The sequence below is a fragment of the Oncorhynchus keta genome, chromosome 27 (genome assembly GCF_023373465.1).
Source record: "Oncorhynchus keta strain PuntledgeMale-10-30-2019 chromosome 27, Oket_V2, whole genome shotgun sequence".
NCBI classification, from domain to species: domain Eukaryota; kingdom Metazoa; phylum Chordata; class Actinopteri; order Salmoniformes; family Salmonidae; genus Oncorhynchus; species Oncorhynchus keta.
The window spans coordinates 36,806,262-36,823,787 of record NC_068447.1 but is presented as its reverse complement, the minus strand read 5'-3'; the positions used below and the strand labels follow the sequence as shown (position 1 = coordinate 36,823,787).

Genomic DNA, 17,526 nt, shown 5'->3' with positions numbered 1-17,526 from the left:
ACAACAGTGATGTCTGCTTACATCAGAAAGATCTTGAATTGACCTTTTATGAAAGATGGAGTGAATAGCAACAAATATTGAACAACAAGGGAAGTGAAATGTCTTAGGAATTGTCAAAGGTTTTTTTTCATGATAGTACATTCATATTTTTATGATTGACACACACCTAATGACATTTCTCCATAGTCCATACAGATGGATAAATATGATATGTATGCTTCCTGTCAGCCGGATAACTGGGCCCCCTTGTGCTGGTGACTGACCAGTCTTTTGACCAAACTGTTTTCTTCTCCACCAGGCCCCCCCCATCTATAGAAGTCCTCTCTGAAGCAGCTGAGAAGGTGGTGGGTATACCTGCTTACCTCCCCAATTGTCTGATGCTGAAGGACTCCATCAGTAGGGCCAGGGAATGGCTTCAGGAAGCAGAGGCATTTCAGGTACGGAAGAATAAAACACCACGTTTTCACAATGATGTTATACATGATGTTTATAGAAACAATGCTCCCAGGTTGACATGTAAAGGTGGAACCATTTATGTATAGAAAATGTGTATTCTGTGTACTTTTATAGGATGGAGAGTCCATTCCATTGTTTGACAAGCTCTCTGATATGGTTCTACGAGGACAAGCCATCCCAGTCCAGCTGGACCCTCTAAAGCATCTGGAGTTTCTGGTAACAGAGCTGCAGGCCTGGAAAGAGTCTGCAGCTAAAACCTTCCTCATGAAAAACTCTCACTTCACTCTGCTTGAGGTAATCAGCTGTAATGCACCACCTATGAATGTTCTATGAGTGATGTACAATATAAAGCAGTTTATTTCCCAGAAATGCATTTACCAGAATTCACAATTTTGTTCTTGTCCACAGGTTCTGTGTCCAAGATTTGAGGTTGGAGCAGGGTCCCCGAAAAGGAAGTCGAAAAAAGCTAAAGACTGCAGTAAGAAGAAGATGGTGAAGCTAGACTGTCTCAGTGATGTGGAAAAAGCCCTCTTAGAGACTGAGGACACTACCTCAGCTGTAAGTACACCTACAATGGCCATGTCTCAAACTGAATACATCTTTAATTTCCAACTCAGTTCAAAGTGCGGACCTAGGCTTTCTCTACTTCTTTCTAGTACTGGATATGTATTGTACCTCAATGCACGTTGGACATGAACTTGCATTCAAATTGCATAAATTGAAATGATTTTACGTTTATTTACCAGCTGGCAACTCTCGGGGAAGTGCGGTTACGGGAGATGTGGGCCCTCTCCTCCCTCCGGGCAGCTAACGAGTCCAAGCTCCTCCCCACGGCAGACTGCATGGACCTGAAGGTGTGTGTGTGTCAGAATCCCCCCATGGGAGCCATGTTACAGTGTGAGCTCTGCCGGGACGCCTTCCACAGCGTGTGTGTGAGGGCTCCCTCAGACTCCCGTTCAACCCAGGCCTGGCTGTGTCCAGACTGCCAACGCTCGGAGAAGCCCTCCCTGGACAAGGTCCTGCCCTTGCTGGCGTCACTGCAGCGTATCCAGGTGCGTCTACCGGAAGGCGATGCGCTTCACTATTTGGTTGAGAGAACAGTCAGCTGGCAACAGCGAGCGCGACAGGTCTCTGCCTCCTGTGGCCTTCCAGACCTGGAGGAGAGCTTTAGAACTTCACCATCTCCGGTTGGAAAGGTCAGTCACACCCCTTCTCTGAAATGTAGTTATCTATCCATTTTAAAGTGATAAAATTCAGAATTAAGAGTTATGTTAATGACCAGATTAGTAATGAATTTGATAAATATATATATTTTTTATATATATAAACAGCCACCATGTTTGACTCCAGAGTGGAACAGGACAAGTCATGATCAGATGGTCTTCTACACCGAGCAACGATGCATTCCTCTGCAGGGTCAGTTCTGTGTTATAAAGCAGTGTTGTAGAATCATTTGTCATTCTTATCACCAGCTGGACTTCTTGACAACATCATTATATTGATTAGCGCTCTACTGATGACTACTGATTATTTAACCAGCACGCACGGTAGTTGATTGAGAACATTTGTCTTTTACAATAACCTGATGTGTGCTGTGCTGCTGCAGGTCTGAGTGTGGAGCTGGAGGAGCTGATGGTGGAAGGGCTCCTGCTGCAGGTGTCTCTGCCAGAGATCACACAGCTCTACCACGTGTTACTGAACGGGCTGGGAACGCATCACACCCACGGACGCACGTCACAGCAAGAGGACGACCCCTCGGACTGTGACAAACGCAAGCAGTGCAACTCTCAGGGAAGAAGCTCTCCACAAAAAGAGGTGTGTGTGTGTGTGTCAGCATGCTAGCTATCAAGTACTGTAACTGAGTACTTGGTGGACTGTATATTCTACTTTATGTTCGCTCTCGTGTGCTGATAAGGGCACAGCTGACAAGACTGAGGAGTGCGGTCTAGGTGGTTTAATGACGCTGAAGATTCACAGTACGGACACGGAACAGCACCGTGTATGTAGCATGGATGGGCCAAGGCACTTAGTGGTATGGCACCTTGCAAGAAGTGTGTACGTGGTCTGCAAGTAAAGAGAGAAATAAAGATACAATATTGAATGCCAGATGTAGAGTGTATACATAATACAATCTCTAGTTCACGATACTATAAACAATATGCATGTAATAATAACGTGGTTATAATGGCTTAATGCTATACAAGGCAAGATGGAGCCATGCAACATGACCCCACTAAGGTTCAGACCCAGGGCCCCAAGCTTAATGATGAGCTTGGAGGGTACTATGGTGTTGAAGGCTGAGCTATGGTCAATGAACAACGTTCTTACATAGGTATTCCTCTTGTCCAGATGGGATAGGACAGTGTGCAGTGCAATGGCGATTGCGTCATCTGTGGATCTATTGGGGCGGTATGCAAACTGAAGTGGGTCTAGACTATCAGGTAAGATGGAGGTGACATGATCCTTAACTAGCCTCTCAAAGCACTTCATGATGAAGGAAGTGAGTGCTACTGTGCGATAGTAATTTACTTCAGTTACCATTTCTTGGGTACAGGAACCATAGTGGACATCTTGAAGCAAGTGAGGACAGCAGACTGGGATAAGGAGAGATTGAATATGTCCGTAAACACTCCAGACAGCTGGTCTGCGCATGCTCAGAGGACGCGGCTAGGGATGCCGTCTGGGCCGGCAGCCTTGCGAGGGTTAACACTCTTAAATGTCTTACTCACATCGGCCACAGAGAATGAGAGCCCACAGTCCTTGGGGTCAGGCCACGTCAGTGCCACTGTGTTATCCTTAAAGCGGGCGACGGTGTTTAGCTAATCCAGGAGCAAGACTTCCGTCTCTGCGACGTGGCTGGTTTTCTCTTTGTAATCTGTGGTTGTATGTAGACCCTGCCACATACGTCTCGGTTCTGAGCTGTTGAATTGCGACTCCACGTTTTGCCTGTTTGATTGCCTTACGGAGGGAATAATTACACTGTTTATATTCGTGCATATTCCCAGTTACCTTGCCGTGCTTAAGTGGTGGTTGCTTTCTGTTTTGCGCGAATGCTACAATCTATCTGCGGTTTTTGGTTTGGGTAGGTGTTAATAGTCAGTGGGAACAACATCCCCTATACACTTCCTGATGAACTCAGTCACCGTGTCCGTGTATATGTCAATGTTATTCTCAGAGGCAACCCGGAACATATCCCAGTCTCCGTGATCTAAACAATCTTGAACCATGGATTCCGATTGGTCAGACCAGCGTTGAATAGACCTTAGCACGCGTACTTCCTATTTTGACTTTCTGCATATAGGAAGGTAGGTGCAAAATGGAGTCGATCTGATTTGCCGAAGGGAGAGTGGGGGAGGGCCTTGAAGCCATCCCGGAACGGGGAGTAACAATGGTCGAGAGATTTTGTAGCACGAGTACTACAGGCAATGTGTTGATGGAATTTCGGTAGTGTGTTCTCAAATTCCGTTTTGTTTTAAATCCCCACCTACAATAAGTGCGGCCTCAGGATATGTGATTTCCAGTTTGCAGAAAGTCCAGTGTAGTTCCTTGACGGCTGTCCTGGTATCGGCTTGAGAGCAATTTTCACAGCTCTTACTATAACCAAAGAGAATTATCTTGTTAGTTAATACTGTCGACATTTGATTAAGATATTCTAGGTTGGGTGAACAAAAGGACTTGAGTTCCTGTACGTTATCACAATCACACCATGTGTAGTTAATCATGAAACATACACCCCCGCCTTTCTTCTTCCCAGAGAGTTATTTATTCCTGTCTGCGCAATGTACTGAGAACCCAGCTGGCTGTATGGATGGGGATAGTATAGTTCCTGATGTCTCTCTGGAAGGGGATCCTCGCCCTAAGCTCGTCTACTTTATTGTCCAAGGACTGAACATTAGCGAGTAAAATACTCTGAAGTGGTGGATGGACTCGAAGTCCACTCTGAATACCCTCTTCTATGCCGGCGGCGTCTTGGAGCAGCCTCTGGAATTAGTTCAAATTGCCCTCCGCCTTCTTCCCGGACAGTTCTTTATTCATATCTGCACTGTGTACTGAGAACCCAGGTGGCTGAATGGACGGGGACAGTATATCCAGAGAGAGCCATGATTCTGTCCCTGATATCTTTCTGAAAGGAGATCCTTGCCCAGAGCTAGTCTACTTTTTTGTCCAGCGACGGAACATTATCGAGTAATATACTCGGAAGTGGTGGATGGTGTTCACGCCTCCTGAGTCGGAAAAGAAGTCCACTCAGAGTACCTCTCCTCTGCCGGTGGCATCTTGGAGCAGCATCAGGAATAAATGAAATTGCCTTGCGGGGTATGAACAAAGGATTCAAATTCGAGAAAGTTGTATTTCTGATCGTAATGTTGGTGAGTTACCGCCGCTCTGATATCCAAAAGTTATTTCCGGCTGTATGTAACAACACAAACGTTCTGGGCTAATAAATGTAAGAAATGACACAAAAAAACGAAATACTGAAAAATTACTTAGGAGCTAGAAGCAGAGCCTCCATGTCTGTCGGTGCCATCTTCTGGACAAAAGGCACTGGGGAACATTACACAATACGAATTCTAGGATAAATGTCAGAAATAATATGATCGGCGAGATGGAGCTAGCAAGCTTTGTTACAGTTGCTAGCTCTTGATGGCTCGCAGTAGAAACACATAATTAGCGTATCCATAAAATTACAATATTGTCCCCAATTGTGTCTTTAGACAACCTGAAGGATATTAAATATGTACTTGCATATCAACAAGGATGCACACTGGCCTTGGCTAACACAATGAAGCTAACTTGTGGAAAACCACAGGATGGCTGAAACTTTCTCTCATTTGACTTCTCTGAGCTGGAATTGCCCAGCATGTTTTTCTCCATTTCACTGGTGGGCGGAGCTACAGCTCTGATATGACTAACTTCTATCTATTCGACTTTGATGACTACCATTTCTCCACAGCCTTTCATACAAATACATTAAATTAAATTGTATGTATTTTTATTATTGGCCTATAAAAGCATTTAGTTTATTAATGTTACCGTATCATCACTGATGAAAATAAGAAATACAGTTTACTTACTTTAAGATGTTATGTTTTTTATCTCTTCAGGATGGCCTGAAAAAGGAAGTAGTTAACGGAGCAGAGAAGAAGGCCAAGCGACGCCTGGAGAGGGAGGCTCTGGAGACAGAGCGCAGGGACAAGGCCAAGAAGCTCCAAAACAAGAGACAGAAAATGAACAAGGAGAAGAACCTGGAACGTAGGGCAGCCTCGACCTCCTCATCTCCTCGTTCCGACTTCTCCCAGTCAGACGACTCTGAAGAGGAGATGGCCATGTGTCCAGCAGAGGGATGCCAGCAGCCAGAAGGAGATGAGGTCAAATAAATCACTCACTGATAAGAACATATGAAATGATGAGCAATATTTTATGAATTGCGAAAAACCTGATTGACTGGCTGCTAGTGTTAGAGTTCAAATAAAGGAGAGAGGGACAGAATGCCTATCAGTTTGTTAGTAGTAGAAATTGTCAAATGTACTGAATGTTCAGTTCCTTTTCTCTCTTATGTCACTTGAGTTTTCTTTATTTGGTGTTTTTGACTTATTTCAGGTGGACTGGGTCCAGTGTGACGGCAGCTGTAACCAGTGGTTCCACCAGGTCTGTGTGGGTGTGACAGCCGAGTTGGCTGAGAAAGAGGACTATGTGTGTGTCGGCTGTACAATAATCGATGGCCGCTGAGGATTTGAGGAGAGAATGGAGTTTTGGAAGGAAAGTCTGACGGTTCTCGGCCTACTCCGTTAGCAACCTGGCCACACAAGTCAGGATGTCACAGACCTAGCCCTCCCTTGTCCTCATCCCCTTTGTGACAACGGTGCTATCTCCTCTTTATTGGGTTGTTGTCCAGAACTATACTGTTTGTTACTTTTTTTGTATTTTTTACATATTTTTCTTTCCTCCTTTGAACTGTTTGTGGTTGTGACATGATGTGGAGTCAGTGTGCTGCATGGGTTTCCATATAATGGGTGGTGCAAAGGAGTCAAACAATAAGGCACTCTAAAGATCCAAGGGTATATTGAACTTCCTTGCATGCAAAACCTGAGACAGATGGTTAAGGTCCCCCTCCTTCCCCATAATAAATCATGTGATGGAGAGAACTGTATTTTCTGGGAAACCCAATACTTAGTACTTCCATCATACTGACTTATATCAGTAGACTAAGTTTATTTATCTGAGCAATAATGTTTGTCTCAATTGAATTCAATGGATTGGTCTCCTCTGAACTACGTGTTGATGCTTCAGCAATGGTTTGATGTACAGAACAGAAAGCGTATCGACTGGGGTAAGTTACAGTTGTAGACTAGCAATGTAGCAGACAGAAGGAACTGGATCAACTGCCACATACACTATACAGTGCCTTTGGAAAGTATTCAAACCCTTGACTTTATCCACATTGTTACATCTACAAATCTACACACAATACCACATAATGACAAAGCAAAAACCTGTTTTGGGAAATTTTAGCAAATGTATTAAAAAATACATAAGACTTCAGACCCTTTGCTATGAGACTTGAAATTGAGCTCAGGTGCATCCTGTTTCTATTGATCATCCTTGATGTTTCTACAACTTGATTGCAGTCTACCTGTGGTAAATTCAAAGGATTGGACATGGCACACAGGTCTGTATAAGCTTCCACAGTTGACAGTGCATGTCAGAGCAAAAACCAAGTCATGAGGTCAAAGGAATTGTCAGAGCCTGAATGCCAAGCGTCACATCTGGAGGAAACCTGGCACTATCCCTGCGGTGAAGCATGGTGGTGGCAGCATCATGCTGTGGGGATGGTTTTCAGCGGCAGGGACTGGAGGGAAAGATGAACGGAGCAAAGTACGGAGATCATTGATGAAAACCTGCTCTGGGGCGAAGGTTCAATGCAGGACTGGCTTCGGAACAAGTCTCAATGTCCTTGAGTGGCCCGTACTTGAACCCGATCGAACATCTCTGGAGAGACCTGAAAATAGCTGTGCAGAAACGCTCTCCATCCAACCTGACAGCGCTTGAGAGGATCTGCAGAGAAGAATGGGAGAAACTCTCCAAATACAGGTGTGCCAAGCTTCTAGTGTCATACCCAAGGCGGCTCGAGGCTGTAATTGCTGCCAAAGGTGCTTCAACAAAGTACTGAGTAAAGGGTTTGAATACTTATATAAATGTGATATTTATGTGTAGAATTTGTATTTATATATTAATAAGGTTGTAACCTAACAAAACATGGAAAAGGTCTAGTGGTCTGAATACTTTCCGAAGGCCCTTTTTATATACAGAAGTATGTGGACACCTTCAAATGAGTGGATTTGGCTATTTCAGCCACACCCGTTCCTGACAGTTGTATAAAATCGAGCACACAGCCATGAAATTTCCATAGACAAACTTTGGCAGTCGAATGGCCTTAGTGAAGAGCTCAATGACTTTCAATATGCCAGTACGTAAAATTTCAACCTAGAGCTGCCCCGGTCAACTGTAAGTGCTGTTCTTGTGAAGTGGAAACATCTAGGAGCAACAACGGCTCAGCTGTGAAGTGGTAGACCATACAAGCTCACAGAAAGGTACCGTTGAAGCACATAGTGTGTCAAAATTGTCGGTACTCGGCTGCGTCATTCGCGACAGGGTTCAAAACTGCTTCTGGAAGCAACGTCAGCACAATAACTGTTGGTTGGGAGCTTCATGAAATGTGTCTCGATGGCTGAGCAGCCGCACACAAACCTAAGATCACCATGCGCTATGCTAAGCGTCAACTGGAGTGGTGTGAAGCTCACCGCCAACTGGAGTGGTGTGAAGCTCACCGCCATTGGACTCTGGAACAGTGGAAACACATTGATCTGGAGTGATGAATCACACTTCACCATCTGGCAGTCTGACTGACGTATGGGTTTGGCTGATGCCAGGAGAATGCTACCGATCCCAAATGCATAGTGCCAACTGTTTATTTTGGTTGAGGAATAATGGTCTAGGGTTGTTTTTCATGGTTCGGGCTAGGCCCCTTAGTTCCAGTGAAAGGAAATCTTAACGCTACAGCATACAATGACATTCTGTGCATTCAACTTTGTGGCAACAGTTTGGGGAAGGTCCTTTCCTGTTTCAGCATGACAATGCCCCCGTGCACAAAGCGAGGTCCATTCTGAAATTGTTTGTTGAAATTGTGTGGAAGAACTTGACTGGCCTGCACAGAGCCCTGACCTCAACCCCATCGAACACCTTTTGGATGAATTGGTGCACTGACTATGAGCCAGGCTTAATCGGCCAACATCAGTGCCCGACCTCACTAATGCACTTGTGGCTGAATGGAAGCAAGTCCCCACAGCAATGTTCCAACATCCTAGTCGAAAGCCTTCCTAGAAGAGTGGGGGCTGTGATAGCAGCAAGGGGGGGACCAACTCCATATTAATGCCCATGATTTTGGAATGAGATGTTTGACGAGCAGTTGTCCACATACTTTTGGTCATGTAGTGTATGTGCTTGGGTGGGTTACTTTGGGAAGGAATGGAGAGAGGTAGTTTGAGACATTGCAGTTTATATTGTGGAATAAAAACATTTTCTCCTAATATCAAAGGGACGGTTTTCATCTTTTAATTTGGTCCACTAGGTGTCGTAATATCAACACTTGTGTTGTACCACTATCCTATAAGCAGGTTTCTTGCGTGATGAATGCATAAGGATTATTGGTGTTAGTCAAAAGAACCTTGAATTAAATGGCCATAATAGGCTACAAAAGTATACATCTCGATGACATCATGCACAAACTTAGAATAGCCCCATACAAAATATAGATTATTTAATAGCTATCAATTTGCATTTTTCCTTGTGTTGTCATATGGCTCCAGTCCAGCTCCGGTGCGCTGATCTCAAATTGAGCATTGAGCAAAACAGTTATTCGAGAGGCGGCCCAGGCAGTCTTCCTGATAGTTTGGACAAGGAGATGGTACTGACCTATTTCAATTGCACTAAAAGACCATTTCAAAGAGCGACTGGAGAGGTCAATGAACCTGAGGTTAGTGTTCCAATACAACTATTATTATCAAAGGACTTTTGGAGACCGGACGTACCAATTACGCACCGGTTTGCGTAACAGGACATTTTCGTGGGAAATAATGTGGAAAGTGCAGAATCAATGCCCCGTGGAGAGCGAGGATGATTCCGATATTGACAAACTGTTAGCAGCTCTGACATCCGCCGAGGTGGAAGAGCTGCAGCGCGAACTGACCGTTATTGACCCGGATCCAACTGTGCCAGTCGGGCTCCGGCAGAGGAACCAGACAGACAAGCAGCCGTCAATTAAATACAATAGGGGGGCGATGCTTGACTACTCTGAGCGCGAAACCAAGACACTCATTCAAAGGGAGCTGTCCTTTGAGGTATGATGCCAATGTCGTTAGTTTTTGCGTAAAGGACAGCTTGTAACCAATAAAAAATACAATATTTAGAAGTTGTTTTTGCTGGTTGAACTCTGAAATGGTGTTATTACAGTAGTAATAGTGTATCCTAGATGTATGAACAGCTGTCAATTGAGTACTTTAAGTTGGCCTACCAATTTGACACCTTATTCGAGTGTCCGAGTATATCAGGACCCTCACCCTGTCAACCCTGGATTCCAGACATTGTGTAGTAATTTAAGGATTCAAGACCAGGGATGATGAATACTTTTGTGGGCAATATTTCACCCACTAACTTCAAATATAGCTGCTGTTAGTGTCTCTACTGGAAATACATCTATAATTGTTTGGCGTTCGACAGAAATAGGAATACAGACGTACAGTGGGGTCCCAAAATGATTGACACCCTTGCTAAGATTAGCAAAAATGACTATAAAATAGTTAACTGAAATACTGAGCTGTATTGTACGCAACCCCCCAAAAAGGGGAATTATATTTTATACTAATTAAATTGCTTAGAGAAGAACATTTTGCTTAACAAGTAATATTTTGTTTTTCTGAAAAAGGTAGGGGTCAAAATTATTGACACCCCTGTTTTCAATACCTCACCTTGTGAAGGTAACTGCACTGAGCCTTTTTTTGGCTATCAGTCTCCGGACTTGAACCCCATTGAAAACCTCTGGGTTGAATTGAAGAGTGCAGACTAATATCAATGATCTGGAAAGGATTCTGTATGGAGGAATGGTCTAAGATCCCTCCCAACTCATAAAACATGTTTTAAAGGCTCAGTGTCGTTATCCTCGCAAGGTGAAAGGCTTTGAAAACAGTCATTTTGAACCCTATCTATTTTTGAGAAAAAAACATGTTCATCAAAATCTTTCTCTGAGCAATTGTATTAGTGACTGTGACGATACCAGTGTCCTTTTTTGTAAATTAAGTTTATTTTTTCAGATGATACAATAATATCCTAATGATTAATAAGCTCACTGTCTAAGCTTATCTTTATCTTTAGAGACCCAGAGTATGTTGACACTCGGCTGTTGGATAAAGGCTCCAACAGGTTGCAAGTAAGGAATCGTGAGCCATGTTGAAACAGCTGCGTGTATAGAGACTATAGAGAAGTCTTGTGAACGGGCAAAATGTCACCTACACACTGGGGCATCATAAGTCTGAGGAGTTGCGAGGCAGCCCCATTTTTTCCTTTTTAAATCCTTAACAAATGAACCCCTGAGCCATAAAGAGAACATGTATAAATAGCAGGATATGTGATTCACACTGTATTCAAATGTTAACCAATTATGTAGCAGTAGTATAGTTATCAATACTTAATTTCCATCCTACAAAGCTGTACTTGGACATCTGTAGGGTGTTTGCATGTCGTCTTGTTTTCACAAAGCCCCTTGAGATCTGGAGAAGGTTTTGATGAACAAGGTAAAATACAGGCTCATGGAATAATGAGTCTGGTTAATGCTGGTTCCAATTCTAAGACGAATGAAATTCCAGAGCAGAACGCTCTGACCCATACTGCCTTTTAAGGAAACATCTGCCAGAGTTACTTACACAGTGGCTCGCAGATCCCCACCGACGCATCGCCCTGTAAGGGATGAAAAAATCCTGATTGCTATATGCAAGATATACAGTTTTACAGAGGGTGCTCGTAGAGGCAAAGTTTCATAGGTTTTTACATAGGCTGTGTCCTGACTTATGGACATTCCAGAAGCATTCAGAAAATATATGAAATGAACATACAGTACATTATTAAATAATGATTAACCTAATACTGCATTTCATACTTGTATGATTCATGCAACTATCTTTTCTTAAATACTTCATACTTAAGGAGCCAACAACTGACAGAGTGAAATGGGAACGCCTGAAGAAGATTGGGAAGAGCTGTGCTAGTTTCTTCTACTTCAAGTCAGATGACCCGGATGACCAGGATGTCATAGACCTAAACTTCTCTGCTGTGGAGACCACTAAGGAGGACGTATCCAAGGACAAAGAGGAAAAACCAGAGAGCAAGAACTTGAAGGGTGAGGGAGGGAGTAGAGAGGAAAATGAGGAAAGAGCACATAGTAGGTTAGGAGGAGATAAGGACAAAGACAGTGAAAAAAAGGAAGATAAGATTGTTGAAAATAGCAGTGAAGTACAGGTTAAAGTAAAGGACAAAAAGGACAAGTGTAGTAACAAAACCATTCACCTTATCTCAAAATTGCAAACAAAAAAGAGGATATGAAAGAAAAGGAGGAAAAAAACAGAACCAAGACAGACTCTAAAACCAAGGACCTGATTTCAAAGCTTCGAGGGCAAGCTGAGAAAGACGATAGTAAGAATAAAGATAAGAAAGAGAACTCTCAGAAAATGAAGGATAGCAAGATATGAGGAATGTTCTCTAAAGTAGAGGAAAAGCAAAAAGAACTCAGAGGGACTGAGACAAAGAAAAAGAGGAATAATGAGAAGGACAAAGAGAGAGAAAACACCCAATCCCTCAGGAAACCAAATAGTGTCCAGGATAAGACAGAGAGACAGTGAAAAGGAGACAGAAAGGAATCCTAGTAAATACAGTAAGGTCAACAATGTAAACCTAAAGAACAGCAGTAGGGATGAACGCCTGGCTGGTGAAGTCATGGAGGGAGACGAGGAGGCCAGCATGTTTGATGAGGTCCTTGAGCAGGTCAGAAAAGATTACCCTTTAATGACGGAGCTCAATGTCAACAACTCAGATGTCATCAAGACCCACACTCTCAACCAATTTGCAGAAGCACTACAACGCAACACACGTCAAGATGTTTGCTTTAGCCAACACCTGGGCTGACGACCATGAGGCTTATGCCATTGCCGGAACTCTGCGGAACAACACGTCTCTGACCAGCGTAATCCTTGACTCCAACCATCTCACTGGCAAGGGAATTTTGGCCGTAGGTCATGCCTTGGAGAAAAATATAACCGTCACTGAGCTGCGCTTCCACAACCAGCGGCACATCTGTGGAGACAAGACAGAGACGGAGATGGCCAATGCGTTGAGAAACAACACCAGGTTGATGAAGCTGGGCTACGGCTTTGAGCTGGCTTGACCATGAACGACATCCTGAGTCGGAATATGGACTTGCAGCGTATGATCTCTGTAATTGCAAACAAAGGTTTCTGTACCAAATATTAAGTTCTGCTATTCTGATGTATCAAATACTTATGTCATGCAATAAAATGCAAATGAATCACTTAAAAATCATACAATGTGATTTTCTGGATTTTTGTTTTAGATTCCGTCTCTCACAGTTGAGTGTACCTATGATAAAAAAAATGACAGACCTCTATATGTAGTAGGAAAACCTGCAAAATCGTCAGTGTATCAAATACTTGTTCTCCCCACTGTGTGTGTGTGTATATATACATATATATATATATATATATATATATATATAAAGCCAGCATTTCCCTTGAATTTACAGTCAGGAGGAATATCGGTGAATAAATCTAGTCTAAATCTTTTACCCTCTAACAGGTTGATGTTCCAGAGCTGCTTCAGTAATGGGCAGGGGATCACAGGAAGAATAAGTTGGACTTGATACAAAAACAGAACTGCATTTGTCTTATAGTAGTACCTGGGGTGAAGCCTTGCTTCCGTTGTTGCTGCTGAGATATGGAGAGATATCTAACGCAGTGGGTACTGTGAGTCAGAAGGTGGTGTTGGTGAAACCACCTTAGGCTACACTGTTAGGCCTGTTGACTTCCCACTCCCTCAGTTGAATCTCTCCCTCCTTTTCTCCTTAGATGTTCATATTTGGTCATTGCATTGAAGACACAATATGACGTAAGAATCATTTCTAATTATTTTTTAATTACTGGATGATGGTCAGTTGGATGTTCTGCTCTTTCATGTGAGGCTTTGTTCAGCTAAGAGGTGGGGAGAATGGGGGAGTTGCACAGCAGAAACAGAAAAGTTCAAAGGGGAAAACAACTGAAAGGAAATTTTTAGACAGTTAAGTAGCCGTAAGAGGAATGAACAAAGACATTTTTTAAATGTTTTTTTAAAGATCATTTTCCAGTGTCACGATTAAAGGATATTATATACAGAACAAAACTATAAACCCAACATGCAACAATTAATTTATTATTTTTTATATTTTTATTACCCCCTTTTTCCCTTAATTTTGTGATATCCAATTGGTAGTTAGTCTTGTCCCATCGCTGCAACTCCCCTACGGACTCAGAAGAGGACAAGGTCGAGAGAGTTGTGTGACAAACTGCACATTTTAGAGTGTCCTTTTATTGTTCCCAGCACAAGGTGCACCTGTGTAATTATCATGCTGTTTCATCAGCCTCTTGATATGCCACATCTGTCAGGTGGATGGATTATCTTGGCAAATGAGAAAGGCTCACGAACAGTGATATAAACTCATTTCTGCACAACGTTTGAGAGAAATATGCTTTTTGTGCATATGGAAAAAATTCTGGGATCTTTTATTTCAGCTCATGAAACATTAGACCAACACTTTACATGTTGCGTTTATATTTTTGTTCAGTATAGCTAAATAAAACATTTAACCAAACACATAGCTAGTATGCAACACACAACTTGTATCTGAAGTGTGCGTAGGTTCTTAATCTGGTCAATGTGTAATATAATAGCAGTTAATCGCTATTAGTTGTCTTTCGGGATGGCAGTTGCTTCCAACATGAAAGTATGAGGGACTTCCCTATAGATGGCAGGAGACCTCTTGACCTTTGCAAACATTTCACTGTGATAGATTGTGTCCTGAGAGGGAGGGAATATATTTTGAGAATGCTTTTGAGAATGTTGTGTTGTTTAGAATTGACTCATGAAGGGTACATACTGTATCATACAGATGTTTTATGACGTTAAAATATACCAAGACACGTAAAGATTTTTAACTACTAGTAGAGGACAGTAAAGCACTGCGGTTGACCGGTCAGGCCACAGGTGTTACCTGTTGTGTTCAAGTGCAAATTCTAAAATGTATTTACAGAACCAAACAAAACACATTCATATGTCTGGTTTCGAGAGTGCATCTAATAGCTAATAACCAGGTCATTTAATTCCTCCAGATGAACAATTATGGGATATTTCGTCTGTCTTTGATGTCTCCGTCTGCCTCATAGGCTTTTGATTTAACAAAAGTAGCATTTGTCTGTAGCACTTCCTTCCTGAAACATTGCAATCAGTTTATTTTTTCACTTCCTGTAATAAGGCAAAAACAGCCCAAAGCCACTGCAAGTGATGCTGCTGGGTAGCGACTGATATAGTGACAGTAGGATCATTTGAGAGAAAAGGGGATCTGGTGAAATAAGAAAAACATTTAAAAATGAAATTCTATCTGATGATTCTCCTTTACTTGCCAGGTGAGTTTTAACACAAACCATTTTTGTTGTTGTTGATTTGTTGTTGTTGATTACAATTGCAGACAGTTTTTGTGGTTGATTATTTTCTTTGTGAAAGAGACTCCTGCATAGTGCAAATTGTATAGAATACACTTTTGCCGAACAATTCCACATAGTTTTTGTTTATTTCACGTTTCAACTATTATTTGTTATTATGATAAAGAATAACATTGTCCTCTCTTTTATCAAGTTTTAAGCTGTTATGCAAAAAGGAGCAAAATTGGAGAGCATGGACATGAAGGTGGATCTTTAGACATTAAGTGTTCATATCCAGATGGATATCAATATAAGCCCAAATATTTGTGTCGCCACCCCTGTTCCTACAGTGACGTTCTCATCAGAAGTGTGAAAGCGGACACATTTGTCACAGTAGGAAGATTTTCTGTGTATGACAATGTCCATGGACATACTTTCATTGCCACCATCAAAAACCTGAAATTACAGGACTCTGGACTTTACTATTGTGGACTTGATCAGTGGGGAAGAGATGTTTTAACAAAAGTAGATGTCTCTGTGAGTAAAGGTACGCATATTGTTTTGCTTTTATCCCATTTGATTGTCTTTGAATGCGCAAAAATCATACTTGGTCTACCCTCTACTGTTTCTACCCACAGCTCCATTGGTCACTTCACTGTTTACACCTGATAGGAAGGACACCACACAAACAAACAGATATGTGTCCTCAGAGGTCCCCACATTTACGCAGGTTGACATAACTTTAAATAGCTTAAAAAATAAGCTCCTATTGTACAATTATTTTTTTATTCTAATAAATGTTCCATTTATCTTCTGTATGCTTTTGTTATGTCACTTTAATGGTGCCATGCAAAAAGTTACCTGTTGCAGATTGGGATGTCGCACCAACATCCTCATCGATTCTGATTGACAGCACAGGTAATTTAACTTTAGGCTACTCTATTTTGTTCTAAAAACACTGAGAAATGGGTTTGATTGAGATTTTGTTGAATTATTCTCTTTCTTTCCTTTAGGTTTTCTACGTGTCCATGTTGTTGTGGGAGCTGTCGGACTGTTGATGTGTTGCACTGTGGTTGCACTTTGTGTATTCTTCAGAAAACGGTCAATGCCGTGCTCACTGAGTAAGACCAAGTTCCCTTTCTTTGATATCTTACCTACATATAATGCAAGTACGATAATATTATTTGTTTATGATATGTTGAAGCCTCTAATTTGTGTCCCTCAGCATTTCCAGCATCTAAAGTATCAGATCCTGTAGCCATTGCACAGGTGAATTGGATCTTGGTTTATGCTTTATCATAGTTTGAATAAGATTTTGCATGTCCTCATCAGACAGCCGTCATTCTGCACCAACTCGGTCAACAAATAAACTCGACCCAATTCCCGCTCTCTCTTGTTCTCTTCCTCTCTCTCAGGGTGAAGAGGACACTTGTCATGTGTATGATGAGATAATTATGAAAAGCTCTAACATTCTTCCCCAGGAAGACAGTGACTTGTACTGCACCGCACATTTAGGAGAACCCCCACTGAAAATAGATGACAATGCTCTCTACTCTCTCCTGACACTAAAGCTACAAGGACCTCAGTGAGAGTCACAAGTCTTTAGTTTATAGAGGGCATTCTCACAACACTGCAGGCTGTTGATAGTGTACATATGTACAGTATCTAGAAGCTTTGGGTTGGTTGGCAATAAATATTGCTATTGTTTTGTATATATATATATATATATATATATATATATATATATATATATATATATATATATATATATATATATATATATATATATATATATACACTGCTCAAAAAAATAAAGGGAACACTTAAACAACACAATGTAACTCCAGGTCAATCACACTTCTGTGAAATCAAACTGTCCACTTAGGATGCAACACTGATTGACAATAAATTTCACATGCTGTTGTGCAAATGGAATAGACAACAGGTGGAAATTATAGGCATTTAGCAAGACACCCCCAATAAAGGAGTGGTTCTGCAGGTGGTGACCACACTTCTCAGTTCCTATGCTTCCTGGCTGATGTTTTGGTCACTTTTGAATGCTGGCGGTGCTTTCACTTTAGTGGTAGCATGAGACGGAGTCTACAACCCACACAAGTGGCTCAGGTAGTGCAGCTCATCCAGGATGGCACATCAATGCGAGCTGTGGCAAGAAGGTTTGCTGTGTCTGTCAGCGTAGTGTCCAGAGCATGGAAGCTCTACCAGGAGACAGGCCAGTACATCAGGAGACGTGGAGGAGGCTGTAGGAGGGCAACAACTCAGC

The 17,526-nt window shown here is 42.2% G+C and overlaps 3 protein-coding genes across 4 annotated transcripts in view; all 3 read left to right on the top strand.

Moving 5' to 3' along the window:
- The window catches only part of LOC118359923 (lysine-specific demethylase 5B-B-like), a 32,993-nt gene extending 26,342 nt beyond the window's left edge, over positions 1–6,651 (top strand). For both annotated transcript variants that reach the window (XM_035738847.2, XM_035738846.2), the window contains exons 21-28: positions 299–437; positions 571–750; positions 865–1,014; positions 1,203–1,652; positions 1,788–1,872; positions 2,063–2,271; positions 5,559–5,822; positions 6,055–6,651. In XM_035738847.2, the coding sequence (XP_035594740.1) occupies positions 299–437; positions 571–750; positions 865–1,014; positions 1,203–1,652; positions 1,788–1,872; positions 2,063–2,271; positions 5,559–5,822; positions 6,055–6,183 (1,606 nt within the window). In that variant the 3' untranslated portion in view covers positions 6,184–6,651. The remainder of the gene's footprint in view (positions 1–298; positions 438–570; positions 751–864; positions 1,015–1,202; positions 1,653–1,787; positions 1,873–2,062; positions 2,272–5,558; positions 5,823–6,054) is intronic.
- A 157-nt stretch (positions 6,652–6,808) lies between these two features.
- On the top strand, positions 6,809–13,173 carry LOC118359922 (leiomodin-1-like). Its single transcript, XM_035738845.2, has 2 exons — positions 6,809–9,851; positions 11,710–13,173. Exons 1-2 carry the CDS (start codon positions 9,477–9,479, stop codon positions 12,103–12,105), a joined length of 771 nt encoding a protein of 256 aa, XP_035594738.1. The 5' UTR covers positions 6,809–9,476; the 3' UTR covers positions 12,106–13,173.
- A 987-nt stretch (positions 13,174–14,160) lies between these two features.
- On the top strand, positions 14,161–16,919 carry LOC118359467 (CMRF35-like molecule 1). Its single transcript, XM_035737984.2, has 7 exons — positions 14,161–15,230; positions 15,460–15,792; positions 15,884–15,975; positions 16,103–16,163; positions 16,259–16,366; positions 16,471–16,514; positions 16,661–16,919. The coding sequence occupies exons 1-7, from the start codon at positions 15,194–15,196 to the stop codon at positions 16,832–16,834; spliced, it is 849 nt and encodes a 282-aa protein (XP_035593877.1). The 5' UTR covers positions 14,161–15,193; the 3' UTR covers positions 16,835–16,919.
- Positions 16,920–17,526: the final 607 nt, after the last annotated feature.

Excerpts from the sequence above, each read along its gene's own strand:
- LOC118359922 (XM_035738845.2), top strand. The coding sequence starts at position 9,477 with ATGAACCTGAGGTTAGTGTTCCAATACAACTATTATTATCAAAGGACT. Across the intron at positions 9,852-11,709 it reads AAAGGGAGCTGTCCTTTGAG|GAGCCAACAACTGACAGAGT; the intron begins GTATGATGCCAA and ends TTCATACTTAAG.
- LOC118359467 (XM_035737984.2), top strand. The coding sequence starts at position 15,194 with ATGAAATTCTATCTGATGATTCTCCTTTACTTGCCAG. Across the intron at positions 15,976-16,102 it reads AGGTCCCCACATTTACGCAG|TTACCTGTTGCAGATTGGGA; the intron begins GTTGACATAACT and ends CCATGCAAAAAG. Across the intron at positions 16,367-16,470 it reads GTCAATGCCGTGCTCACTGA|CATTTCCAGCATCTAAAGTA; the intron begins GTAAGACCAAGT and ends TGTGTCCCTCAG.